A 27,406-nucleotide genomic window follows, 5' to 3' on the forward strand; every position below is an offset into this window, starting at 1 on the left:
CCCTCCCCTGCCTCGACTGTGGTCCTCAGCATCTTCTCCGGCAGCAGCGGCAGGAAATGGCTCACAGGCCTCTGAAATTCTCTGAAAACAGGAAATGGGGTCAGGTGCTTTTTGACGTACCAGCAAATCTCATCTCCGCAACCAGACGTCAGGAGGTTGGCCTGCGCCATCTCTGAGCTCCCTCGAAGGAAGCTCTGCACCTAACCGGGCGCCCGGCGCTGGCCCCGGACTCTCCTGGGATCCTGGAAGGACTTTCCTATGAGAACTCCCAGAAAGGTAAGAGGAGGCGACACCAACCAAAGAGAGGTGGCTCATGAAATGAAGGGATTGCGATGAAATGGCGAAACCGGCTGCAAAACAAATGGAAAACCACAGAATGGTAGAGTTGGAAGGGACCCCGAGGGTCATCTAGCCCAACCCCCTGCAGTGCAGGAATTGCAGCCAAATCCTGGGAACTGTAGTTTGTACAGGGTGCTGAGAGTTGCCAGGAGACCCCGTTCCTCCTCACAGAGCTAGAAGAGTGGCTGAGCAGTCAAACCTCGCAGCTAACACAACTCTCAGCGCCCTGGACAAACTACGCTTCCCAAGATTCTCTGGAGGGAAGCCATGGAGGTCCTAAAGGATCTTCTCTGGCTCCCAGTACATTTCTGAGCTCAATTCAAAGTGTTGGTGCTGGCCCTAAATAAACTTGCCCCTGGATCCCTGAAGGAGCGTCTCCACCCCCATCGTCCATCCTGGACACTGAGGTCCAGCTCCGAGGGTCTTCTGGGGCTTCCCTCCCTGCAAGAAGTGAGGTTACAGGGATCCAGGCAGAGGGCCTTCTCGGTGGTGGCGCCCGCCCTGTGGAATGCCCTCCCGTCACATGTCAAGGAAATAAAGAACTACATAACTTTTAGAAGACATCTGACGGCAGCCCCACATAGGGAAGTTTTTAATGTTCGATGTCTTACTGTGTTTTTATTATGTCAGAATCCACCCAGAGTGGCTGGAGCAACCCATTCAGATGGGTGGGGTATAAGTAATACATTTATTATTAATAATAATAATATTATTTTATTATTTTGAGGCGCTTCTTTGTGTGCCCCCTCCATGAGAGCAGCAACCCCAGAAGGAGCGTTTCCTACAGCGTCTCCCCTTGTGACATGCGTTCCCCAGGGAAGCTCGCTTGGCACCAGTCAAAAATATTGTTCTGCAATCAAGCCTCGAGATGATCAACATTCTGTGTTTGTGGGCCGGGGGGGGGGGAGTAGTTTGCTTTTGTTTTATTATGTGATCTATGATCTCATTTTGTGATTTTATGAACCACTCTGTGATCTTCGGATGCCTGGTGGTATTCAAATTGACAATAACAAACAAGGATAATTGGGTTCCCTTTCTCAGTATATTTTGCCCTTCTTCCAAGTCAAGCATCTGCTTCCAGTCTTAGCCCTTGGACAAAGCAGCAGAGATTTTATTTTTTTTTATTTCATTAATATTCACTTATTTACTGCTTAATGACAGAAAGGGCTTGTAAGTGATTTGCAATGATAAAATAAAATAAAATCACAAATGTTGACACATAAATATCCTGAACTAAAATACACAACAGAACAATCCTATTAGAAGGCCAAGATAAATCCATAGTTATAAAAATGCAAGAAACGCCCCACCCCATAAAAACCACACAGGAGGTAAAGCAGAGACACTTTTCAAGAGACGAAGGGAATGCCTGGGGGCTGCCAAGATAGAGGACCCTGCAGGCATTTCAGATCCAGGAAGGGAGGGTGTTGTGCAGCCCATTCCTTATTACAAGTGAGTAAAATCTTAGGGAGACTGTTAGTTCTTGCCAAGCTGCATCGTTCCACGCTGGGATCCTGACGAAGTCATTGCATGTAGTTGAAAAGCTGGCATTAATGACTGAAGTTTGTCCGTTTCCCCAAATTAAGAGCTTGAAAGTGATTTTGATAAATTGACTGCAAAAGTTTTGGGTTTTATTGTACTATCCTCCTCAGTGGGTCGTACAGACGGCTGTTCTGAATCATGCTTTCCATAGGGATGAGTTTATGGGAGTCGAAGAAAGTTTGGCGAAACACTGATTTCACTTCCCCTCTGCACAGGATCTGAGCTTGAATTGTGACTGAGAGCTGGGGGGGTGTCTGTCACCTCCGACAGGCCTCAGCAATGCCTCCCGTCAAGGAAGAAGAAACCCCCTTGATCAGCAACAGAAGCAGCAACCTCTCCTTCTCCAAGACAGACGGCCTCCAGGTATATCTCTACCACCAGTTGAACGCGGCACATTCGGCCTCAGACTCAGCCGGCACCCTAAACTTCCCCTTAGGGGAGTACACGGCGGAGGAGCTCTGCATCGCAGCGGCCAAAGCATGCGGTGAGTTTGAACACTTCTCAGCTGGAGCGTCACTTTCCGCCAGCTCTGATGGGTGTCTCATTCCAAAACACAGAGAGAGTCTCTCGGCCATCAGGAGACTATCTCCTAAGAAGCCCTTTTATTATTATTTTTTGACTTATTAGATTCCTAGTGAGCAACAGTAACATTACTCTCCCACTTTTAAGATTTCCACATGCAGCAGTATCGAAGTCTGAGGGGAAACACAGATTCGGAAACCCAGCCTTGCTAACCCCTGCCTTCTTCTTTGCCAGGAATCCTCCCTGTCTGCCATTCCCTCTTTGCGCTGGCCAGAGAGGACCTCTCGGGATGGTATGCGCCCAGTCATGTCTTCACCGTGGACGAGTCCTTCAGCCAAGTGCTCCTCTACCGGATCAGGTAGGGCACAGCTGTCGAAACTCAGCTATGACCCACCAGCGCTGGTGCCCTCCTGATGTTTCGGACTACAACTCCCATCAGCCACCAACCCATATTAAGCTACAACTCCCATCAGCCACCAACCCATATTAAACTACAACTCCCATCAGCCACCAACCCGTATTAAACTACAACTCCCATCAGCCACCAACCCGTATTAAACTACAACTCCCATCAGCCACCAACCCGTATTAAACTACAACTCCCATCAGCCACCAACCCGTATTAAACTACAACTCCCATCAGCCACCAACCCGTATTAAACTACAACTCCCATCAGCCACCAACCCGTATTAAACTACAACTCCCATCAGCCACCAACCCGTATTAAACTACAACTCCCATCAGCCACCAACCCGTATTAAACTACAACTCCCATCAGCCACCAACCCGTATTAAACTACAACTCCCATCAGCCACCAACCCATATTAAACTACAACTCCCACTATCCACCAACCCGTATTAAACTACAACTCCCATCATCCACCAACCCGTATTAAACTACAACTCCCACTATCCACCAACCCGTATTAAACTACAACTCCCATCAGCCACCAACAAATATGGTTGTGTTGAACTACAGCTCCCAACAGCCCCCAACCAATATGGCCACCTGAACTACAACTCCCATCAGCCCTGGCCAAAACACCTTCCCAACCTCCCCACAAAAGAGTCTTGTTTTCTCCACGCAGGTTTTTCTTCCCCAACTGGTTCGGGTCCCAGAAATCCTTCCGCTGTGGGCTGGCCAGCGACCAAGTCAGTCCGGTGCTGGATTACCCAACCATAGACTACCTCTTCGCCCAGGTGAGTACAACTCCTCCTCCGAGATTCGGGGCGGGAGCGACAACTTGTAGGGTCTGGAGATGACAAATTTGCAGCAACCCCAAAGGCAAGGCAACTGGGAGTCCCGGGAAAGGGGCATGGACTTTATGGGGACCCTGGGAGCGTTTCTTTCCCATGGACCCCTTCCTCCTCACAGTCCCGCAGCGATTTCCTCAGCGGCCGGGAGGAGATATCCCTGAGCATGGAGAACCAGGAGACCTGCCTGGGCCTTGCTGTGCTGGACATGTTGCGGATCTCCAAGGAGAGGAAGCGGAGCCTGGAGGAGACCTTCCGAAGTCTCAGGTGAGGAGGGGAGGAAGCTCTCCCAGCAAGCAGGGCAGGGCAGGAGGGATCCAGAAAAAGCGGAGGGCTCTTTGGCCCCTTGTGGCCAAACCTGGAAGGGGCAAGAAGCTGCCTCACTCTGAGCCAGACATTAGAGTTGTGGAGTCGCAGGGTCATCTAGTCCAAGCCCTGCAAAGCCAACCTCTGCTTCAAGACCTCCATGAAGGTCCACCACCTCCTGTGGAGCAGCTCTAAATGTCAGAAAGTTCTTCCTGATGTTGAGCTGGAATCTCCTTGGAATTTGAACCCATAGATCCAGGTCCTTCCCGCCAGAGTAGATATTTGGAGATGGCTCTCCTCTCTCCTCTCAGTCTCCTCTTTCCCAGGCTAAACATCCCCAATTCCTTCAACCGTTCCTCATCAGGCTTCGTTTCCAGGCCCTTGATCATCTTGGTTGCTCTCCTCTGCACACCTTCCCGCTTGTCAATCCCTTCTTAAACTGAGGTGCCCAGAACGGTACTCCAGGTGTGGCCTGACCAAGGCAGCATAGAGTAATATGACTCCATAGGATCTGGACACTGGACGTCGAGAAAGATGAACCCCTTGAGCTGAAGCTGTGGCTTTGGGTGTGTGCTGCAAGAGCTGAGCTGCTATTAAGCTGAGCTGTGCAAGAGCTCAGCTGCCCACACAGCTCCTTCAGCCCTTCCTGGAGCATCTCCTCCAGTCAGCCCACGCGCACCTGCCCCTCTCGTCTTTCGTTGCAGCTACAAGTTGTGCCTCCCAGAGCAGATGCGGCTCCAACTCCAGGCGCAGAACTTCGTCACCCGGAAGCGGATCCGGCGCCAGTTTGGGCAGTCGCTGCACAAGGTCAGCAGCCTGCAGACCGAAGTCCGCTTCCTCAAGCTGAAGTACCTCATGGAGCTGAAGGGCCTGCAGGGGGCCACCACTGAGGAGACCTTCCAGGCCTGGGTCTCTGCGCAGGCAGCAACAGGATCTGCCTGGATCATCCATGTCTCCAGCGAAAAAGGGATCTTGACAAGTCACAGCGGCACCAAGGTGAGGTCAGGCTGCGTTGGGCACCCTCAGAGGCCATCTAGTCTGACCCCAGAGTCCGAACAGGGTTCTCGCAGCAACACCTTTCAAGACCCTGCCCCAACCCCCTTCCTAGGGCCTCCAGCTCTAGGCGCACTCTACCTCCCAGCCTGATCCAAGGCAATAACTCCACTGACTGCACACAGATTTCCCACACTTGCTGCCGGGCAAAGGGAGGCCCAGCTTGTAGCCTGTATGGCATAGTGGTTAGAGCGCTGCACTAGGACCTGGGAGAGCAGGGTTCGAATTCCTACTCAGTCATCCGGGGGACCTCTGGCCAATCGCTGGCTATCGGCCCCCCCAACCTCGCAGGGGCATCATGGGGGCTCAATGAGGACTAGGCTTCCTCCCCTCAATTCATTTAGTCCCCACATCAGCCCTGCGAGGTGGGATAAGACCAGCCCTCAAACAAGCTTCAGGGATGAGTTGGGGGATTCTAGGAAAAGATATAAGGACTTGCTTGAAAATAAAACCCCAAGGTGGTTGTCACCAATGGAAGGGAAGGCTCAGAAAAAGCTCAATACAGTGGTGCCCCGCAAGACGAATGCCTCACAAGACGGAAAACCCGCTAGACGAAAGGGTTTTCCGTTTTGGAGGTGCTTCGCAAAACGAATTTCCTATGGGCTTGCTTCGCAAGACGAAAATGTCTTGCGAGTTCCTGCGGGGTTTTTTCCTCCCCCCCCCTTTTTCCCAAGCCGCTAAGCCGCTTATCAGCTGATCCGCTAAGCCGCTTAACAGCTGATCCGCTAAGCCGCTTATCAGCTGATCCGCTAAGCCGCTTATCAGCAGATCCGCTAAGCCGCTAAGCCGCTTATCAGCTGATCCGCTAAGCCGCTAATAGCGCTAATCCACTAAGCCGCTAATGGGCTTGCTTCGCAAGACGAAAAAACCGCAAGACGAAGAGACTCGCGGAACGGATTCTTTTCGTCTTGCGAGGCACCACTGTATGGAGGCCAAATGGCCGAAATATTGGGAAATTCTGGAACAAGAGGGAGACAGATTAAAACTGCAGAGCTTTGAAAAACTAAAAAATAGAGTGCGAGACTGGCTTCATTAGTACCAAATAATGGAAGCATATAATTTGGATAAAAAAATTGGCTTCCAGGTGGAAAAATCAAAATTGGAAACAGAACTGTTAGATCCCAAAATTAAGAACTTGTCAAGAATGTATAACTTGCTGTTGAAATGAAATACTCACGATGAAATGGTGAAATCAGCTATGATTAAATGGGCACAAGATGTTGGACATAATATTATGATGGCTGACTGGTAACAGTTATGGACCACAGGTATGAAGTTTACGGCATGTAATGCCTTAAGAGAAAATATAATGAAAATTATCTACAGGTGGTACATGACACCAGTCAAGCTTGCAAAAATTTATCATTTGCCCGATAATAAATGTTGGAAATGCAAAGAGACTGAAGGTACATTCTTTCACCTTTGGTGGACGTGCCCAAGGATTAAGGCTTTCTGGGAGATGATCTATAATGAAATGAAAAAGGTATTTAAATATACCTTCCTGAAGAAACCAGAGGCCTTTCTCCTGGGCATGGTCGGCCAATTGGTGCCAAAGAAGGATAGAACTTTCTTTATGCATGCTACAACAGCAGCAAGAATACTTATTGCAAAGTACTGGAAGACACAATATCTACCCACCTGGGAAGAATGGCAGATGAAGGTGATGGACAATATGGAACTGACAGAAATGACTGGCAGAATCCGAGACCAGGGAGAAGAGTCGGTGGAGGAAGAGTGGAAGAAATTTAAAGACTATCTACAGAAATATTGTAAAATTAATGAATGTTAGAAGGATGTTGGAATGAAGCTATGTGGTTTTAGCAGAAATGGTATAAAGGTTTAGGAAAAAACAGACTGTTAATTGGTGAAAGGAGGGAAAGTTAAGTTATATTATATTAAGATAAATTACAGGACAAAAATTGGAAAAGATGGAAAGGATTTGCTGAAATAGCTAACCGAACTAAAATACAAAAAAGGGAGGTGTGAGGAGGTCAAGGAAACAAGCTAACGAAAGATAAGTTATGGGAAGGCTTGATGTGTTTTTTACTTGTTTCTATTTTTCTGCTTTTTTGTTTCTTTTTTTCTTTTCTTATTGTGATGTGGTTTTGTTTTTGTTTAATATGGTGTTTTTATTTTTTTTTATTTTTGTAACTTTTAAAACTTTAATAAATATTATTTTCAAAAAAAAAAATGAGTTGGGGGATTCAAACCCTGGGCTGCCCCAGGTTGTAGTCCAGTGCTCCAACCACTACACCATACTGCCTCTCATGTGCAGAGCCCAACTGTCTCCTCAAGGTGAGCATAACCAGATATATCTCTCCTTTTCGGCGCATGTGCCCCCCCTTGCAATCCTTCAGGGAACCCACCTGTTCTGCGACTTCCCCGAAATCGCTGACATCACTATCAAGCAACCCGTCCGTGAGGGTCAACCTGCAAAGAGCCGCCTGGTCAGCATGACGAAGACAGACAGCCGGGTGCTGGTAGGTGAACCGCCATGTTGCTTTTACTCATCATGGAATTAGAATCGTGCCATTGGAAGGGACCCCCAAAGGTCATCCAGCCCAAACCCCTGCACCATGTTCATTGTGGGCTCATTTGTGACAAGGAAGGGGTGAGCCTCCCTAGCATATAGAAGGTCTTGGCATCTCTGGATAGGAGCAGGAATACTGCTGCCAGTCAGTGCAGACAATATTGAATTAGATGAACTCTGTACAAGGAAGCTTCATTTAGCCTTAAATTCAGATCATGAGGACTGCAATCTTGCTTCCTTGTTAAGGAAAGGACCATCGCTGAATGCCAGAGCACTCGCTTGGCATGCAGAAGGTTCACCATTCCTTATTCCTAACTTATTCCCCCAAAATCATATTTTTAAGACCCCTCCCCTCATTTGCAAAAAATACGTTTGATCCACAAAATGGTAACACCATACTATCCGGTGTCAAAAGGTAGAGAATTCCCAAGGCTGACGCTGCTGTTCTGCCCCTGGCCAGTGCCTTTTGGAATGGCTTGCATAGCCAAAGAAATGGCAAAATCACAAATTTTATCCTGAAAAATTCAGCTGCGTGGCATTTCAGGAAGCACGAAAAATGCATCTTGGAAATGCCAACGTGGCTGAATTTCCTGTTGTGTGTCCATCCATTGAAGGGTGGCCATGGTGGTTTTGCCTCTTTTCCCGCAGGAGATGGAGTTTGGCAGCCTGGCAGATGCCTTGTCCTTTGTCTCCCTGGTTGACGGATACTTCCGCCTGACAGTCGATGCTCAACACTATTTCTGCAGGGAGGTCGCCCCCAAGAGGCTTCTAGAAGACCTGGAAAACCAGTGCCACGGACCCATCACGTGAGCCCCAGACAAGCCCCAGAGTGGGGGGTGGTCACAGAGTCATGGAATTGAACCCCCAGCAATGCAGGAACCTTTCACCCAAGGTGGGGCTGGAGCCCACGACCATGAGAGCAGGAGTTTGGTGCTGTAGCAACTGAGCCAGCCCAGCTTAGACGGAAGAGATTCCAAGGCCCACTAGCAGGCGGGACTCTGCACCAACAGGAGGAGGAAGGACGGGACGTCAGGCAGGGCTGGGCTGGCGATGTCTTCAGATCGTCTCTGAGCTGCAGCCTGCAAACCGCATGATGCTCTTCCTTCCTCTGAGGGCAATGTGGAAAAGCCTGGGGGCCTCCCTCGCCCAGAATTATAAAGTCTTCCAAAAGGCACCTCAAGACGGGGCCAAAATTGGGCAGGATCTGCTTTCGAATCAACTAGCAGGGCTATTGATAGAATTGTAGAATGGTAGGAGTCGGAAGGGCTCCCCATGGTCATCTAGTCCAACCCCCTGCCCTGCCTTCTGAAACACCCTCTCCAGGCAATTTATCTCACTCATCATTTTATTTGTACGCTGCCTTTCTGCAGTTCAAACTGTGCTCAAGGCGCCTTATGAAACTGAAGTTCTTCTTTCTTAAATTTGCTAGCTGCTCCTTCTTGCCCAGGCGATCCAAAGCAAACCCCACATACAGACATTAAAACCAAGGAGGGGGAAAATGCATTTTAAAAATCCCTCCCACGTCTCAAAAGCCACAGATAGTTAAAGGTTTTTACTCATGAGAATGTCGGAAGAGCCTGCAGGATTAGGCCACTTGCACCCTATTGCCCCAGTGGACAAATGCCCCACGCAACCTCGGGATCCAGGTAGTCTGCTTCTGGGCCTAGAAGCTCCCTAAGGGCCCCAGAAGAGCCAAAGGAATTATAGAATTAGAATTATAGAATTGGGCTTGACGATCAGAAGGTCAGCGGTTCGAATCCCCACAACGGAGTGAGCTCCCGTTGCTCGGTCCCTGCTCCTGCCCACCTAGCAGTTTGAAAGCACGTCAAAGTGCAAGTAGATAAATAGGTACCGCTCCGGCGGGAAGATAAACGGCGTTTCCGTGCACTGCTCTGGTTCGCCAGAAGCGGCTAAGTCATGCTGGCCACATGACCCGGAAGCTGTACGCCAGCTCCCTCGGCCAGTAAAGCGAGATGAGCGCCACAACCCCAGAGTCGGCCACGACTGGACTTAATAGTCAGGGGTCCCTTTACCTTTAGAGTTGGAAGGGACCCTGAGGATCCGCTAGTCCAACCTCCTGCAGTCCAGAAAGAGGCAGCTGTCCCTTTCGGGGATTAAACCTGCAATCCTGGCTCTCACCAAGGGAGACCCAGCATCCTCTTCTGGCAGGGAGCAACCTGGCGCTCCCAAGGGAATCCTGCCCCCAAAGGAAACCTTTTATTGGGGGGGGGCATTGCACCCGAGTGTGGCTCTGCATTTGCCGCCTTGAAAAGGAAACACACACTCAATAAATGAATAGATAAAAACCATGAATTTTGTGTCAAATGTGGGGAGGAGGTTTCGCCACCCGGCTTTCAAACGGGCGAACCAACGGAACTTCCTGCCACTAGATCCCAGCTTCAAATGATGCAGATTATTTATTTATTTTTAATTTATGCCTACGTCAAATTTTGAATTGCAGGTCAGAATTTGCCCAAAACAGACTGAAAGCGTCTCAGAACGAAGGCGTAGCGCATGTCCTTCGACGAAGCCCAGAAAATTTCGACAGTTACCTGCTCACCATCTGCATCAAGGTGGGAGCCCCCCTTGCTTACCCTGGTCGCACGGGTGAGGTTTGGGGTGCAAATATTGTTTGGCCCTTAGCGGTACCCGTAGAGGAGGCAAGGAGGATGACGAATGAGGAAGTGGGAGAGATGTTCATCTGGAAGGCAAATGAGCTTTTGCTCCCACAAGGAGAGTATGGCGTCTGGGAAGTGGCATAGCAGGGGTTGCCAGAACCTGGAGAAAGGAAATTATTCATAGAATCATAGAATGGTAGATCTGGAAGGGACCCCAAGGGTCATCTAGTCCAACCCGCTGCAATGCAGGTAGGAATCTTTCGCCCAATGTGGAGCTCAAACCCACAACCCTGAGATTAAGAGTCTCATATCGTGTGCACTGACCGTATACTACTTGAGCATTACTTGCACATAGCCATATGAGTGTGCACAGCTCCAACTGCCTGTGTGCACTTGTTGGATATAACATGAGACTGCCCCTCTGAACATGGAGAGCAAAGGGAAGGGCACTCTGCATATGCTCCATTGCGGCCCATCTGCAGAGGTGGGGGGCCCCCACTCTGCTCTGTCCTGAATGCACAACTCCAGAATGGAGTCTGGGTCTGCTTCAGAGTACCCACTGAAATACGAGGGTTATCTGTCCCCCTGACCCCCCTCAAAGGATAGGTCCCTTCCTCGTATTTTACAGGATTCTGCCTCTATTCTGAATCCCCCATAATTGGAGGCAGAATCCGAAAACTTTGGGAAGTCGACAGATGCATACTTTTTAAAAGCCTGCATCATTTGGAGCTTGGATCTAGTGGCAGAGAGTTCTGCTGGTTCACCCATCTGGAAGCTGAGTGACTTGGGTCACTTGCCATCACTTGCCATTGAAACGCATTCCAAAGCAACAGAAAACATTGCAAATCCTTTTGCAACTTCCATTCACACTAATTTTGGAAGCAATTGCTGTTTTTACCTTTTCTCTTCCCCTTGCTCCCCGCCCCACCCTGCCCCACTGCCTGGGGTCACCCCGCTTCCCCAAACCCCACAGACGGACATCGGCAAGGACTTCAAAAGCCTCTTGATCCAGAAGGGCAGCGATGGCACCTTCTCCACTGCTGGGGTGGCCAAGAAATTCTGCAGCCTCCGGGAGATGCTGGCTGTCTGCCAGCGCTTTAGCCTCCAGGCCGACGGGGCCGCCATCCAGCTGGGCCCACAGCGCCCCCCACAGCCCAAAGGTAGGCCCTGCAAAGGAAAATCATGGCATTGTACAGCCAGCAGCCCTCTTCCATCCTGCCATGGGGTGCCCCAAATCTTCTTGGTCCCATAAACTCCTTCTGCCTCTGTTTCTCTGTAGAAAAATCCAACCTCTTGATCATCCGGGGGGGCACCTGCCACCAGCTGCCCAGCTCACCATCCACCTCACGGAGGGCCGTCAACCAGATGATGTTCCCGAAAATCCAGGCGGAGAATCTGGTGCAGGTAAGAGGGAGAAAGATGGACTTACGTGATGTGTGTCTAAAACACATAAATCTGTCTGCAACTCTCTGCACACAAAAAATAATAATCCTGGGAACTGCAAAGTTGGGAGGAACCCCAGGGGTCATCCAGCCCAACCCCCTGCAATGCAGGAACACACAGGCGGCTCAAGAATCTCTGGCAGGTGCCAAACGACCTCAAACCTCTATTTTTGGGGGCTGGCAGGAACCTGTCTGCCTGCTGTGTGATGGATCATTTCTCCCTCCATTAAAGTCACAAGCGCAGTCAAGGTCAGTTGGCAGCCCCCAGCGGCCCTCTTTCTGCACCCTGGCAGTGCCCAATCTTCTTTCCCCCTCGGCAGTGTGAGAATCTGGGGCAAGGGACCTTCACCAGGATCTACCGGGGCTTCAAGCGAGATCCCAAGGAAAGCAGAGAGGAGGAGGAGGAGGAAGAGGAAGAAGACGACTCGAGGAGTCGCCAGGTGGAAGTGGCCATGAAAGTCTTGGATGTGGCCCACTGCAGCTGGGCTGAGGTGAGGCCAAGGGAGCGGACGCGGGGAAGTCCTGGGAAATCGGGACGGGGAGAAGCTGAGCCAGGCAGACGAAGCTGCAGCGTCAGGGCCTCGGCTCCATCTAGTTCAGTATTCTCTGCACTGGCCGGCAGCAGCAGGGCATCCGGCAGGGCTATGCTAGATGCCAGTGTGAAATATCAAAAGGAGAGGGGAACTGAGGTTTCTTGGGAGGTCATACTTCTGTCCAGAAGGGCAGAAAAACTCCCAAACAAATGTGTTAAATCTGTAGCAATTCCGTCGCATCTCCAACAACGCATTTTTCTCTTTTGGGGTGTAAAACACTTTTATTGAAAGTTGTTTTGTTTTAACATATTAAACACTGAAACAATCCTTACAATTGTGCAGAAAGAGAAAAGGGAAAAAGGAATAGAGGAAGTGTAACTGAAAAGACCCTTTATCACAATTAAGTCACGCATCTCTCATCATTTATCTGCACATAGAAAGGCAAGCTCCCATATTTTCTCTACCTCTCTTCCCAATCTCCCACCCTGAGAAAACCTTCTTGCAGGTACATCCCACCTCTACCTGTGCCCTTCCTGTGTGGGCCCTCCTTAATTCAAAATAAAGGAATCTTAATTAAAAAATACAAAAATTAGTACCCCAGGGTCATCTAGTCTGACCCCCTGCAAAGCGGGAATCACAGCTGAAGAATCCCTGCCAGGTGGCCACCCAACCTCTGCTTAAAACCCTCCAAGGAAGGAGAGCCTGTCACCTCCTCCGAGGTAATAGAATCGTAGGGTTGTGGGGTTGCAAGGGCACCCCAAGGGTCATCTAGCTCAACCCCCTGCAGTGCAGCAATCTCAACTAAATTATCCATGACAGGTAGCCATCTCAGGCTGGCCCTGGGGCCTTCTGCATGCACAGCAGCTGCTCTGTCCTGGAGCCGCCCTCTGTTCTGCTCTCCTCACCAGCAGAGCCACTCTGGCAAATCAAGTGTCCACAAGGTGGCGATGCCGCTGTGAAAAAACCCTCCAGGTGCGCAAGAATTACAGAGAGGCTCCGAGGGAGGGAGGAAGGGAGGGAGGGAGGATATTATTATTATTATTTATACCCCGCCCATCTGGCTGAGTTTCTCCAGCCACTATGGGCGGCTCCCAAATCGAGTGTTAAAAATAATACTGCATTAAATATTAAAATCTTCCCTAAACAGGGCTGCCTTCAGATTTCTTTTAAAAATAGGATCACTGCTTATTTCCTTCACATCTGAAGGGAGGGCGTTCAACAGGGGGGGCGCCACCACCGAGAAGGCCCTCTGCCTGGTTCCCTGTAACTTGGCTTCTCGCAGTGAGGGAACTGCCAGAAGGCCCTTGGAGCTGGACCTCAGTGTCCAGGCTGAATGATGGGGGTGGAGACGCTCCTTCACGTATCCTGGGCCGAGGCCGTTTAGGGCTTGAAAGGTCAGCACCAACACTTTGAATTGTGCTCAGAAATGTCCTGGGAGCCAATGTAGGTCTTTCAGGACCGGTGTTATATGGTCTCGGCGGCTGCACCCAGTCCCCAGTCTGGCTGCCGCATTCTGGATTAATTGCTGTTTCCGGGTCACCTTCCAAGGTAGCCCCACGTAGAGCGCATTGCAGTAGTCCAAGCGGGAGATAACTAGAGCAGCGTCTGGTTTTGAGTGCGGTTTCTCTCTTTTCCGCAGCCCTTCCTCGAAGCGGCCAGCATGCTGGGCCAACTCTCGCACAAGCACCTGGTCCTGCTCCACGGAGTCTGCGTGGGAGAAGAAAGTGAGTCTCCTCCCCCCAACCCTATATCCCCACCCCAAGTCTGCACATGGGACTCCTCAACTTGCTTTGCATGTCTGTATGTGCGCTCCAGTCTGTGTCACCAACCTCCACTTTCCCCCAAAGGTACAAAAGCTGTGCAATTCAAGGGGGGGTTGATTTGCATGCAGGGTGGAAAGAATTAAAGGGGGGAGGCTAGGATGGGCCTAGAGAGAGCCTGGTGCCTGGATCAGGCCCAGGGGGGTACCTAGCCCAGCCTCCTCACAGCAGTAAAATGCCCCATAGAACCTAGGAATGGAGATAGACTGCCTCTGGCCCTGGAGGTTCCACAAGAGCCTAAGAAGAGACTGCTGGATGAGGCCAGCAGAGGCCCTCCTAGTGCAGCATCCAGGAGCCGACAGGGGCCCCCGCACAGGGAAGGGCCCCACAAGGAGGACCTGAGCAAAACTCTCCTCACTTGGGAGCCCAGGAACTGGTCACAGAGGCACAGAAGTCACAAGGGACCACGAGGGTCATCTGGTCCAACCCACCAGAAGATAGTGGGCCATGGAGAGCCCGTTTGTCATGCTAGCTTGTGGTCATCACTAGATCTTCGGGAGGGGGAGAGGATGTCAGCCTTCCCAGGCAGGCAGCCTCAAGGTGATTTGCGCTACAACTCCCATCATCAGAACATTCGGAGAGCATTCACCCAGCTGGTCAGCACTGACTGGCAGCCGCTCTCTGGGGCTTTGGGGCAGGAGACATTCCCAAGGGGACTGAAGCTGGGACCTTCTTCTGTGATCCTCAGCCAATCCTTTAAAAATAAAGGTTCTAGTCCTCATGGGTGGGTGCTGGAGTAAGGAGCGTAGGAAGCAGCCTTGTGCAAACTCAGGCACCTCAGGTGCAGCATAGTCCATACTGACTGACAGACGCTGGGACCTCCTGCATACAGAGCAGGTGCTCTACCCACTAGGCTACAATGTCCCTCCATAAACCAGGAGACTGAGACCTCTAATGGGAGTTGTAGCATCCAAAGGGCGCCTCACTTGGGGAAGGGTTTGGGAAGCGGAGAGGGAAGGAAGTGGTGCTTAGGACGCTGTGCGGTCTGATCTGCCCACTTTCCTTCCCGGCAGGTGTCATGGTGCAGGAGTACGTCAGGTGCGGCGCGTTGGACAGCTACCTACGCAGGAACCAGGCGAGTGGCAAAGTGACGGCCACCTGGAAGCTGCACATCGCCAGGCAACTGGCTTATGCCCTCAACTTCCTGGTAGGTCCCTCGGCGGAGGAGAGGTGGCTCAGTGGGTAGAGAACCGGGCTCCGAATCTCGGGGTTGTGGGTTCAAATCCCACATCAGGCGAAAGATTCCTGCCTTGCAGGGGGTTGGGCTAGATGTTCCCTGGCGTACCTCTCAACTCTACAAGTCTAGGATTCTAGGATTTTAGCCTGCCAGTCAGAGCCTAGGGTCCCTTTGGAAGACCAAACAGGGCTTTCCCCTTCCTGCGTCATTAAGAAGGCAGCAGTGGAGCACTCTGTTGGTCAGAGTGTGGCAACGCATGACTCCAGGGTTGCAGGTTCAAATGGTCAGAGTGGGCGCTGAAAAGAGGTGCTTTGAAGATGTCAATAGGCAGGGAGTTCCACCGTTTGGGTGGAGGCTGCGTGAACATCCTTGCTTTTTCTCTCCCGCCACAGGAGGACAAGGCCATGGTGCACGGGAATGTCTCTGCCAAAAAGGTCCTGCTGGCGAGGGAGGGGGACGCTGCCAGTGGGTGCCTCCCCTTTATCAAACTCAGTGACCCGGGAGTCAGCGCCGCTGTCCTCCCCAAAGACTGTGAGTGGCTGAGTCTCCTTCCTCCTGTCCGTCCTTCTCCCGCTGCGCTCACAAGAGACTTTGGGGGTCCCAAAAGAATGGGGGGTCTGTCTCCTTGGCCCTCTAACCCTGCCCCTACTGGGCGTGCCCCTGCCCTGGAAAAAACATTACTCTGATTTAAAAACACATTTATTCCAAGTAATATTTAAACACTTTACTTCTCATAAGGTTTGCTTTTTCTTTAATTTTGGTTTTACTTTTAATTAAATAACAATAATTTTAAGATGACATGCTGCTGCACTGCAGGGGAACCTCAAGGCTGTTGTAGAAAAAAGACAAAAGGAAATTTATGGAGATTTCAAACATGCAGAAAGTTTAAACTGCAGCAGACTGTAGGCTGAAACAAATGCCCGTTTCTGCTTGCCAGGGCTGACCAAGCACTTGCATGCGAGGAGACGCCCCGAGATCTCTGAGGAACCTGATAGATAGATAGATAGATAGATAGATAGATAGATAGATAGATAGATGATAGATAAATAGATAATACTTTATTTGGCTATAAGCCCACAAGGTAAAACCAATCAATAAATAAAATAGCATTTTACATTCTAAAATATCAACTAAAATATTTCAATGCATAATCTCCTTCACTTTACATACAATCTCTAGGTGTACCGTATTGTGGCCTTGAATATAAAGACTGAGGAACCTGTTCATTTCTCTCCTTCTCTGTCTCCCATCCCAGTGCTGATCGACCGGATCCCGTGGGTGGCACCCGAATGCCTGGAGGATCCCAAGAACCTGGCGCCCGAGTCGGACAAGTGGGGCTTTGGCGCCACCTTGTGGGAGATCTTCAATGGCGGGATCATGCCCCTGAGGCTGATGGAACCCGAAAGGGTAAATTCCCCGGGTGACACCCCCGACTTTTGGGGTTTGGGAGGGGGGTCTGCACCAGCGGACACCCTTTGCAAAGCCTCTGCAGTGTTAGAAACTCAGATATGTAATCTCATTGCCAAATGGCACCTTAAACCAAGGTTGTAGTCACCACAATGTATTAGTAGTAGCAGTAGTCGTAGCAGCAGCAGCATACCACTTTATATTTATATAATATCTCAAAGCGGTTTCCAAAACATTAGAACACCAAGTAAAACAATCCAGAATAAAACAAATTTAAGGAAAATATTTCAGATTCTTCTCTAAGTGACATTTGGCTTTCCTCAGTCTCCAATCCGGCGTCCAGAGATCTTCACATGGTTGCAATTGATTATATACATTGCAGGGCATTGAACTAAATGACCCATGGGGCCCCTTCCAATTCTACGGTAAATCACTTCAGGGCTCAGCAAACCAACCAATATTTTGGCTCCTTCAGGAGGGGATTTATATGTCATCTTTTCACCCTGCACTGCAGCTGAGCTCTTGCAAAGCTCAGCCTAATGGGCAGCTGAGCTCTTGCAAAGCTCATCCCAAGCAACCATTCTGGCTCAAAGGGGTCCATCTTCCTCGCCACAGTAAGGGAGAAGGAATAGCATGGCAGCAGCAGATTTAGCTGAATAAAATAGTTGTGCTTCCTGCAGTAATTTATACCCCACCCACCTGGCTGGATTTCCCCAATCACTCTGGGCAGCTCCCAACAGACTAGTAAAAACACAATAAAACACCAAACATAAAAATGTGAGGGGTAGGACTGGATGACCCTTGGGGTCCCTCCCAGTTCTAGGAACTCCTCTTTCTTTTTGCAGAAGCTCAAGTTCTACCAGGACCAGCAGCAGCTCCCCGCTCTCAAATGGGCAGAGCTGGCCAACCTGATGGCTCCCTGCCTGGATTACGACCCACGGAGGCGCCCCTCTTTCCGCAGCATCCTTCGCGACCTCAACGAGATCATCACTTCCGGTGAGTCCCAGCGGCTGAGAAGCGCTGTGCAAGGTGCAAAAGTACGAAATGTTTTGTGAAGAAGTAAAAGCAGAATTTACTTAGGTCGCCTGGGTCTCAAAGCGGGAGTTGCAGCAGCAAAATGGAGTCGGGTCCAGAGCTGCAATCTCAGTTACAGAAGTTCAAAAATGGCGTCTGTGTGGTCAACTTGGAAGCGCGGCAATGACAGAGATGGCCAGGCAGGAAGGAAGGATGCAGCACTGCAGCTTCCTGCCAAGGCAGACAAAGGAAGTGATCTCACAAAGTTGTCTCTCTAGCAATTTTGACTCTGTGAGCCTAGGCTCATCTAGCAAAACATGAATTCTTGGTTTGGTGGCAAGTAGAGTCATACCTCATGTTACGTCCGCTTCATGTTACGTCCTTTCAGGTTACGTCCTGCGGCGACCAGGAAGTACCGGAAAGGGTTACTTCCGGGTTTCACCGCTTGCGCATGCGCAGATGCGCAAAATGACATAATGTTCAGAAGCGGCGAATTGCAACCCAAGTGTGCGCAGACACGCCACTGCGGGTTGCGCTCTTTTATGTTGCAAACGGACCTCCGGAACGGATCCCATTCGCAACCTGAGGTACCACTGTAGTGATGTACCAAGCTGCCTTTGGCCCCCTGTATCACCCACACTGACTGGCAGCAGCAGCTCCTTACTGCCTCCTGCCCCACCTGGAGCTGCTGCCGGGGGTTGAGGCCAAGCAGGTGTCCTCCGCGGAGCAGTGGTCCTCAACTTCTCCTTCCCCCAGATTACGAGCTCCTTTCGGACCTCCCGACCAGCAACACCCCCGGAGGCTACGTGGATGTCTCGCTGTGGCAGGATCCCACCCTCTTTGAGGAGCGCCACCTGAAATACATCTCCGTGCTTGGCAAGGTAGGCGGGGTGCGGAGGGCGGGGTCTGCAGTGCAGTGGTCTTTGGAGAGGACTGGGAGTTGAATCCCAAAATCATTGAGTTGGAAGGGAGCCCCCCAAAGATCATCTAGCCCAACCCCCTGAAACGCAGGAATCCCAACCCACAGCCGTCCATCCTATTTGAAACCACACCAGACCCCTAATTAGCTGTGCAAATGGGCAAGCAGTTTCATTGCTGCATGAATGCATTTGGCAAAGACCCGGGCGGGATGGATTTGTGAGTGAGTTGGAAGGGGACCCCAGCGGTCATCCAGCCCAACTGTTGTAAACAAAACATGCCCTTTTCCCTTATGGGGTATCCAAGAGCCCATATAGAGGCCTTACATAGGTTCCCTATTGGTAGGAGAAAAGAACAGAGGCCAACCAGAGAATACTGAGAAGCAAAGCAGCTAGTAAGCCTGATCTTTATTGATCTGTTGCCACAGGGTCCTCACTCACCACACAAGAGGGAGGAAGAACCTAGAACAATGGCACGCAAGGCCTTATATAGACTTTTGAAATTGCCACCCTGTAGCTCAAGACCACCCCCAGAAATTAATACAGACATCACAGAAGGGGTGTAACCTAAGACCACCCCTCAGATACATCACAGCTACATCACAGAAAAGGTGGTCTAAAACAGAAATTTGAATGTTGTTTATCTCCTGTCTGGCAGGTTCCTTGATTGGATTTCCTGGGGAGCCTGGCCAGTCTTTTGTAGTGATACTTAGTTCCTGGGCCAGGTCACAGGCTCACACCCTATTCAAACACAGACATGTCCTTAAGACAGGATTTGTGAAGGAAAAGACAATGGGGAGGCTTTTCCATTTTGACCTTGCAGAGAAAACATTTGGTCAGTTTGGGACAGTTTGGGAATCAAAATGGTTCCAGGTCGGGTCTTCCTGTGCTGATCTATGTATGTGCTTGGTTGGTGCACTTATGAACATTTAACATATATCTAAGACCTCAAAATTCCTATCACACAACCCACTGCAGTGCAGGAATCGCAGCATCAGTTTGGGGAGTATTGCGTGTCAGAGAAGTGTGTTGATTCATTCCTTTTAATGAAGAGCATTTGCACCCCGAAATGGTTCCCAAAGAGGCTTACATCCAATCCCAGTTAAGGTGCGGCAGTCCCTGCCATCGGAAATTCACACTGCAGGCAAGGCAAAGGGGACGAGGAGGGAAGGGGGGTGAATGAAACTCCAGTCTCAGGCAGCGTGATGGGAGCCTCTAAAACTAGGCATGGCCTGGAGACAGTGGCCAGAGAAAGGTTTTTCTCCCTCTCTCACAAGACTGGAACTCATGCACATCCAACACAGCTGAATGTCAGAAGATTGTCACTGGTTAGAAGTGATTTGGACACAGCTGGAATTGGGGGTGTTATCTACAAACTCCATATCTGATGTATCAGTTCCTTGGTTTGTGGGGCGCTGCAAAGCTCGCAGTAGACCTGAAGGAGCGTCTCCACCCCCATCATTCTGCCCGGACACTGAGGTCCAGCACCGAGGGCCTTCTGGCGGTTCCCTCACGGCCAGATGCCAAGTTACAGGGAACCAGGCAGAGGGCCTTCTCGGTGGTGGCGCCCACCCTGTGGAACGCCCTCTCATCAGATCTCAAAGAGAACAACAACTACCAGACTTTTTAGAAGACATCTGAAGGCAGCCCTGTTTAGGGAAGCTTTTAATGTTTGACGCATTACGGTATTTTAATATTTTGTTGGAAGCCGCCCAGAGTGGCTGGAGAAACCCAGCCAGATGGGCGGGGTATGAATGAATGAATGAATGAATGAATGAATAAATTATTATTATTATTATTATTATTATTATTATTATTATTATTATTATTATTAATGCAAAACCATTGCAAAACTTTGGCATGCGTTTGGAGGGGATCCCAAATCTGGGGGTTCGGAGTTGGTTCTCCAGTTCTCGTGTCCTTAAATCTGTGCGTTGCTGTGGGCAGGGCAATTTCGGGAGCGTGGAGCTGTGCCGGTACGACCCGCTGGGCGACAGCACCGGAGAGCTGGTGGCTGTCAAGCGGCTGCAGCAAAGCACATCGGAGCACCAGGCCGACTTTGAGCGGGAGATCGCCATCCTGCGCTCGCTGCATCACGACTTCGTGGTCGCCTACCGGGGCGTCTGCTGCAACCGAGGTGACCCCGAGGGGGGGTCTGGGAGGGAGAGGGACAGCCGATTGCTTGGGGAAGGTTCAGCAGAGGGCGATGCAGAGACTGCCCTGCGAGGAACTTGGCAGCGCTCGGGGCTTTTGAGTTTGGAGGGAAGGTGAGGGAGGGATGGCATGGTCATGGAGGTATAATAGAATCATAGAACTGGAAGGGACCCCGAGGGTCATCCAGTCTGTCCCCCTGCAATGCAGGAATCTTTTGCCCAACACGGGGCTCAGTCCCACAACCCTAAGATTAAGAGTCTCATACTCTACCCACTGAGCTGCCATGAAATCATAGAATAAATCACAGAATTGTAAACTTGGAAGGGACCCCGAGGGTCATCTAGTCCAACCCCCTGCAATGCAAGAATCTTTTGTGGAACTCGAACCCTGAGATTAAGATTAAGCCCCATGTTGGGCAAAAGGTTCCTGAATTGCAGGGGCTGGACCAGATTTCAGACTCTCCCATTCTGTAAGTCTTGTGCTCTCCTGGCTGAGCTATCATGAAATCATGGAATTAATGGGGCCCTAACCCAGGACCCTGACATTCAGAGTCTCCTCCCGATGAGCCATCAGGCTTTATCAAATGATGCCTGGCCTGGAGAAGGTTTTCCTGCCTCTTGTAACCCTGGGTCCTGTCGATTCCCCCCTTTTCTTTCAAGGCCACAAGTGACATTGTTCGTCTCCCCCCAAATTAGCACAAACCTTCTGTGTCTCCCCCCAACTTCAGGCCGAAATTCTCTCCGGCTGGTCATGGAGTACCTGCCCAACGGGTGCCTGCGGAACTACCTGCAGAAGAACAGAGAGAGGCTGGACCTCAGGAAACTCCTCCTCTACGCTTGGCAGGTCTGCAAGGTGAGGCCTCCTCTGCAATGTCGCCTTTTGAAGTCTTTGAGATAACATCCTCGGTCCCTATTAATTCTGCTGTTAATTTTGGATGCAAATGGCCTTCTTCATCAATGTGTTTTTCCAAGCTGTTTCATTTGATGTTTTAATGTAGGTTTGAGATTTTGTTCTTAAAATTATAAAGCAGTAGGGAGGTGAAATGAATACTAATACCACAAATAATAATAGTAGTATTAACCTGTAGCCTTCCAAACGTTAAAAAATAATAATCCTGGAGTGGGAAGGGGGTCATAGAGCTCATCTATCCTAACCCCACTGCTCAACATCCCTGGCAGGGGGGCTGTCCAGGCTCCTTCCACCACTGCCTTGCCAGGGGTTGGACTAGATGACCCTCAGGGTGACCTCCAACTCCACAATTCTCTGATTCTGTGAATGACTCTTGATCTCGAGGAGCTTCACAAAATGAAGCTTCACTCGCTGGACATTTCTGCCTCTTAGCTCTCATCCGGCCTCTGAAGCCAAATTCATATTTATTTACCGGTATTGTCTTGTAGAATCGTATAGTTGGAAGGGACCCCCAAGGGTCATCCAGCCCAACCCCCTGCAATGCAGGAACCGCAGCTAAAGAATGACAGAAATGCAGAGTTGAAAGGGAAACGGAGGCTCATCTAGCCCCCCCAGCCCCCCCACAATGCACCTTTTCCTCCAAGGAGCAAGCCTGGCTCTCCTACCCCTCCTCATTTCCCCCCTGCGACAACCCTGTGAGGTGGGCAGGCTGAGAGGCGTGGCGACTGGCTCCCAAGGTGAGCTTGTGGCTTTGTGAGGATTTCAACCCAGGTCTCTCCCGGGTCCAAGTCCAGTACAGTCATACCTCGGGTTACAGGCACTTCAGGTTGCGCACCGCGCTGAACCCGGAAGTACCGGAACGGGTTTTGGTGCATGCGCAGAAGCGCTAAATCATGCTTTGCACATGCGCAGAAGCACCGAATCACAAAACGCACATGCGCGGACGCGGCACTGCGGGTTGCGAACGTGCTTCCCACACGGATCACATTCATAGCCCAAACGTCCACTGTACTGTATAACCGCTGCACCAGACCTCTAGACAAATTTTAAAAATACATGCACACGTCCTCTAAGCAGTTGGCAGAAATATCCCTTTTGCCAAAGGAAGATGGTCCTCATTCACTGCAGAGAGGTTTGGGTGAGTGGGATGAATCCTGGGGAGCAGGGCCGAATCCTGACCCTCACCTTTGTTCCTGCAGGGCATGGATTACCTGGGTTCTCAGCGCTACATCCACCGGGATCTGGCCACCCGGAATATCCTTGTGGAGAACGAGAACCATGTCAAGATCGGAGACTTTGGCTTGGCCAAGATCCTCCCGCAGGACAAGGAGTATTACGTTGTGCGGGAGCCGGGCCAAAGCCCCATCTTCTGGTACGGAGGGGCGGGAGATCAATGGGGGCAGCGGGGGTCAAAATGTTTTCATTCTCCTCCCAGCAGTGGCCAGAGATGTGTTGCAGAGTCGAAGGGACCCCAAAGGTCATCCAGACCAACCCCCTGCAATGCAGGAATCGCAGCAAAGTCATGTCCATGCTTTTCAATGGATCCGTCCTGAATCACTGGCAGAAGAAGAGGCGTGCGGGGGGAGCGCACCGCCCCCACCTGCTCTCTGCTCCCCAGTGCTGGAGCATGAAGCTCCGCCACTGCCCTGAATAGGTCTTGGTCGGGGAAATGGGTCCACAGACGTCCCCTACGGCAACGCCACATAGGGCTGGGAATGCCCCTCATCGGAAAACCCTGGAGAGCCACTGCTGCCATTCAGTGTAGATGTCAGGAGTAAGGCACAAATCGCGCCAAGCCAGTTGGAGTGAACTGGTTTTTTTTAGCAAAAACAGGCTCTGCATGGGTGTCAGGCCTAATGAGCAGAGAGCCTCATCTCTGGTCAGTCTTGTCCCATGAAATCAGTTGTCGAGTCCAAAAGTTCCCAACTCCCCACAGCCGTCTAAATCCACCCCCCCCCCACCTCTGCTCCAGGCTTTTCCCCAAGCAATCAGAGACTAAGCCAACCTCTCCTCCATCCTTTTCATGCCTCTCCTGGTCCTGGGAGACCAGCGGGGCGGGGAGGGGAGCTTCTCGCAGCAGGAGGGGGAGACCCCCATGGCTCTTCCCCTCTCTGCCTCTTGGCCTCCCTCCTCTCCAGATTTCTCTTCTGCCTCTGATTCTGGACTTCTCTCTGCCACAGACTCTCCCCGCTCACTAAGCCTTGTTGCCACTTCCCTGGCTTCTGACCCCCGCTCCCCGGGCTCTGTGCCTTCTTTCCCTGGGGGTTCCCTTGGGGGTTCCTCAGCCAGATCCTCTCCCCATTCCTCTAGAAACTGCCTACATCTCCTCTCCCAGGTATTTCCCCAGCGATCTGAGACTGTGCCTGAGGGCAGCCAACCTCTTCTCTGCCCTCTTCATGCCTCTCCTAATTCTGGAAGACCAACGATCTGCCTCAATCCAAGGCAGCTTCCTGGGTGTAGATGAGTCCCTTGTCTATAATCAGGAGGACCAGCATCTAAGGCCCATGAATGGGTGTCTCCCCTTGTTTCCCCAGGTACGCACCAGAATCACTGTCCGACAACGTCTTCTCCCAGGAGTCGGACGTCTGGAGTTTTGGGGTTGTCCTTTATGAGCTTTTCACCTACGGGAGCAAAAGCTGCAGCCCCTCAGAGGTGAGAGTGTGTGTGTGTGTGTGTGTGTGTGTGTGTGTGTGTGTGTGTGTGTCTGTGTGTGTGCAACCTTTTAAGAACTCAAAAAGAGGTTGCTGGATTGGGCCAGTGGCTCACCCAGCCCAGTCTCCTGTCCTCGCAATGGCCAAATACACCTAAGAACCTGGCCATCCAGACAGACTGCATCTGGTCCTGGAGGCTCCATCAGAATGTTCCAGATCATTGTTTTATCATATGTGGTGGACAAGCCAATTGGCCAAGGGAAACGGGGGTGGGGTGGGCTTAAAGGTCTTTTGTAAAAATACTGGAAACTTTCTTTTAGGTCCCCAGAGATTTTATTTTTATTTTTTTTAATCTGTTTCTTCATGCAACAAAAATGACGGGATATGCAGAAACGGCAAGTTTAACTAGTAAAATAAGAGATCAGGAAAATATTTGCAGATTATTTGAAGAAACATTGCAAGCAAATTGAAGGATAACAGGATTAGAGTAAATTCATCAGCATACAATTAAGTTGTGAGATAATGAGAAAGAATTAATATGGAGTACCGTATTTTTCGCACCACAGGACGCACTTTTCCCCCTCCAAAAATGAAGGGGAAATGTGTGTGTGTCCTATGGTGCGAATGCAGGCTTTCGCTGAAGCCTGGAGAGGGAGAGGGGTCGGTGCGCACCGATCCCTCACGCTCTCCAGGCTTCGCACACCTCTCCGCAAGCAGCGGGAGCCCAGCGCTGGGCTCCCGCTGCTTGCGGAGAGTTGCCTGCATGCTGAAGCCTGCGCGCGCTGAGCTCAGCGCGCCCAGGCTTCGCGGACCTCTCCGCAAGCAGCGGGAGCGCTCCCGCTGCTTGCGGAGACTTGCCTGTTTGGGGGCTGGGGTCAGGGGAAGCTCGAGCTTCCCCCGCCCCAGCCCCACGCCTGGGGGGGGGGGAAATAATTTTTTCCCCTTTATTTCCCCCCCAAAAAATTGGGTGCGCCCTATGGTCCGGTGCGCCCTATGGTGTGAAAAATATGGTAATTAGAATATGCAACAGCTGAGCATAACTAGAATGAACCATGGAAGGGGGCAAGGAAAGCCCATATATATATATATTCCGGATTAGGCCAAAGATTAGTCCAGCCCGTTATTAGCCCGGATTAGTCCAGCCCGTTCCTGCCAAATCCTCTTTTGTGGTGACCATCTCTGCCTCCTGTGGCAATGAGTTCCATAGTTTAATGGAGAAGGGCTTTCTTTTAGCTGCCCTGAATCTCCCACTACTTCTATATGTAACATAACATGCCCCACATGACCCTGGCCTTGTCCTCTCCCACACCCTCCCACCTAGGTGTTTCTCCGAATGTTGGGGCACAGTAAACCCCCCATGATCGTCTGCCAACTCTTGGAGCTCCTGAAGCAGAGCCAGAGGCTCCCGTCGCCCCCCAACTGCCCGGCTGAGGTGAGTCCACAAGCAGAGGGCAATGGATCCGTCCTTGTGCCTGAGGTTTGAGGAGGGGTTGATCTAGATGTCCTCATGGGGTCCCTCCTTCAAGCCTGGGGTGGGATTTAGACCAAGCAGGGGCAGGCACTGAGTCCTTCAGTCTCCTTGAGTTCATGGCTCTAAGTGAGGTCTCCCCTCCCCAAGAAGCATGGGAACCATAGTTTACCCCCAACAGAGCTACAATTCCCAGCACCCTTAAACTGAAATGTACAGAATGGACCCAGCCGTGGTGACCTTCCTCTTCAGAAACTCAGCTGAGCTCTGCTCAGAGACATCGCTAATGCCTTGGAGATTGGGGCACGTGTAAAGCTAGAGAGCACTGAGAGGCAGCGTGGCAGAGTGGTCAGAATGCTGGACTGGGGCCTGGAAGAGGCTGGGTTCAAATCCTCCCGATGTCACCATGAAGCTCGCCAGGTGTGGGCTTGGGAGCCAGTCACCGCCTTCTCTCAGCCTGGTCTACCTCGCAGGGTCATTGTGAGAATCAGGATGGGGAGAAAGAGTAAAAGGCAAACAATTTAGACAACCTGAAGGGAAATCAGAGCAAGACACTGATGGAATCTGCAGAATTAGCAAGTTCAGCTAGTAAAGTTCAGCCTCCAAGGAGGATTGAAAATGTTAAAATTGGGAAAATTAAATTAAAAAAAATTAAAAACATGTTAATATGCTAGCAGGTTTGGAGTAAGTTCAGCAGCAAAAGTTACTTTGAGAATAAAGTTGAGAAAAGAAGGTATAGAATAATTCTAATATGCAGCAACAAAAGATAACCATGAGAACATCACGGAAGGGTGGGAGGGAAGTCAATTTCTTAAGTGAATGTATATTGTAAAATGTTTGATAAATTGTGTTTTATTTGTGGGAAATTTATAAATAATCTTTTTTTAAAGAATGTGGGGACAGAGAACCATCGACACATCATTGAGCTCCTCAGATAATGCAATTAAATAGATAAATAAAGGGTTTATGGAGGGGGAAGGAAAGCCAAACGTTGGCACAGAGTGGAATCCCACCCGGTCCTGACCTCCGTCCTCCTCTCCCTCTTCCTGGAGGTTTATGCTCTGATGCAGTCCTGCTGGTCCTTCTCCCCGGCCCAGAGGCCTCCGTTCCGCAAGCTGGCGCCCCAAATTGAAGCCCTGAGGAACAGCCGCTGCAAAGTGCGGGGCTAGCAGGTGAGGAAGACGGGCCGGGAAACGGAATCTCTTAAAATCCAATTTCCGATGCGCAAACAAAACCACACGCCTAAAAGCCAAACTAAGGAGACCCTCCCCTTCTTCCGAGGGGCAGGCAGCTCTTGGCCCTGAAGTTCTTCCCCATGTCGAGTCGGGATCTCTCTTGTTTGACCCCAGGGATCCTGTGTCCCAGGACTGACTGCAGCAGAGTTGCTGACCTTCTCTTCTGCAGAGTCTGGACCTCGAACCCAGGACTTCATTCCACCCCGCTTCCCATGCTGGGCGCTTTCGGGGTGGCAAAAAGGGGGGCTTTCCTCCGCCTCTCCCTCTCGTTGCTAAAGGATCTTTTTCTTTCCTTCTTTATGGTCGCACAAATTAATAAAATTCTTTAAAAGTTAAACAAACCCAAGTCTGTTGCATTTCTCTTTCCTCATCCTCTCCAGGAGCGAAGAGCAGGCAGAACTGAACCTCTGTGAGATTTTGTTGCAAAGAATAAATGAAAAAAATTGAGGACAGACGCTGTCATTTCTTCAGCTGAAGTGGAGACAGATTAAAGATATTGTAGTATTTTTGTTC

General features: G+C 50.7%; 1 protein-coding gene across 5 annotated transcripts; it reads left to right on the plus strand.

Annotated features, from left to right (window-relative positions):
• JAK3 (Janus kinase 3) lies at window positions 1-27,230 on the plus strand. Of its 5 annotated transcripts, XM_081895419.1 has the most exons (25): window positions 4-276; window positions 2,033-2,365; window positions 2,638-2,761; window positions 3,494-3,605; window positions 3,781-3,926; window positions 4,670-4,961; window positions 7,376-7,498; window positions 8,197-8,354; window positions 10,010-10,121; window positions 11,140-11,326; window positions 11,446-11,570; window positions 11,929-12,099; window positions 13,781-13,865; window positions 14,975-15,108; window positions 15,531-15,669; window positions 16,394-16,545; window positions 17,391-17,541; window positions 18,316-18,440; window positions 20,424-20,613; window positions 21,358-21,482; window positions 22,739-22,911; window positions 24,074-24,191; window positions 25,512-25,622; window positions 26,711-26,830; window positions 27,008-27,230. In XM_081895419.1, exons 2-24 carry the CDS (start codon window positions 2,161-2,163, stop codon window positions 26,825-26,827), a joined length of 3,375 nt encoding a protein of 1,124 aa, XP_081751545.1. In that variant the 5' UTR covers window positions 4-276; window positions 2,033-2,160; the 3' UTR covers window positions 26,828-26,830; window positions 27,008-27,230. The 5 variants fall into 5 exon arrangements, 4 of the variants coding, with proteins under 4 accessions (XP_081751545.1, XP_081751543.1, XP_081751544.1 ...); XM_081895417.1 differs by having other exon boundaries at window positions 6-276; window positions 26,711-27,230; XM_081895418.1 differs by having other exon boundaries at window positions 6-276; window positions 2,097-2,365; window positions 26,711-27,230.
• Window positions 27,231-27,406: the final 176 nt, after the last annotated feature.

This window comes from Podarcis melisellensis (genome assembly GCF_964234715.1).
Source record: "Podarcis melisellensis genome assembly, chromosome: 18".
Classification (NCBI taxonomy): Eukaryota; Metazoa; Chordata; class Lepidosauria; order Squamata; family Lacertidae; genus Podarcis; species Podarcis melisellensis.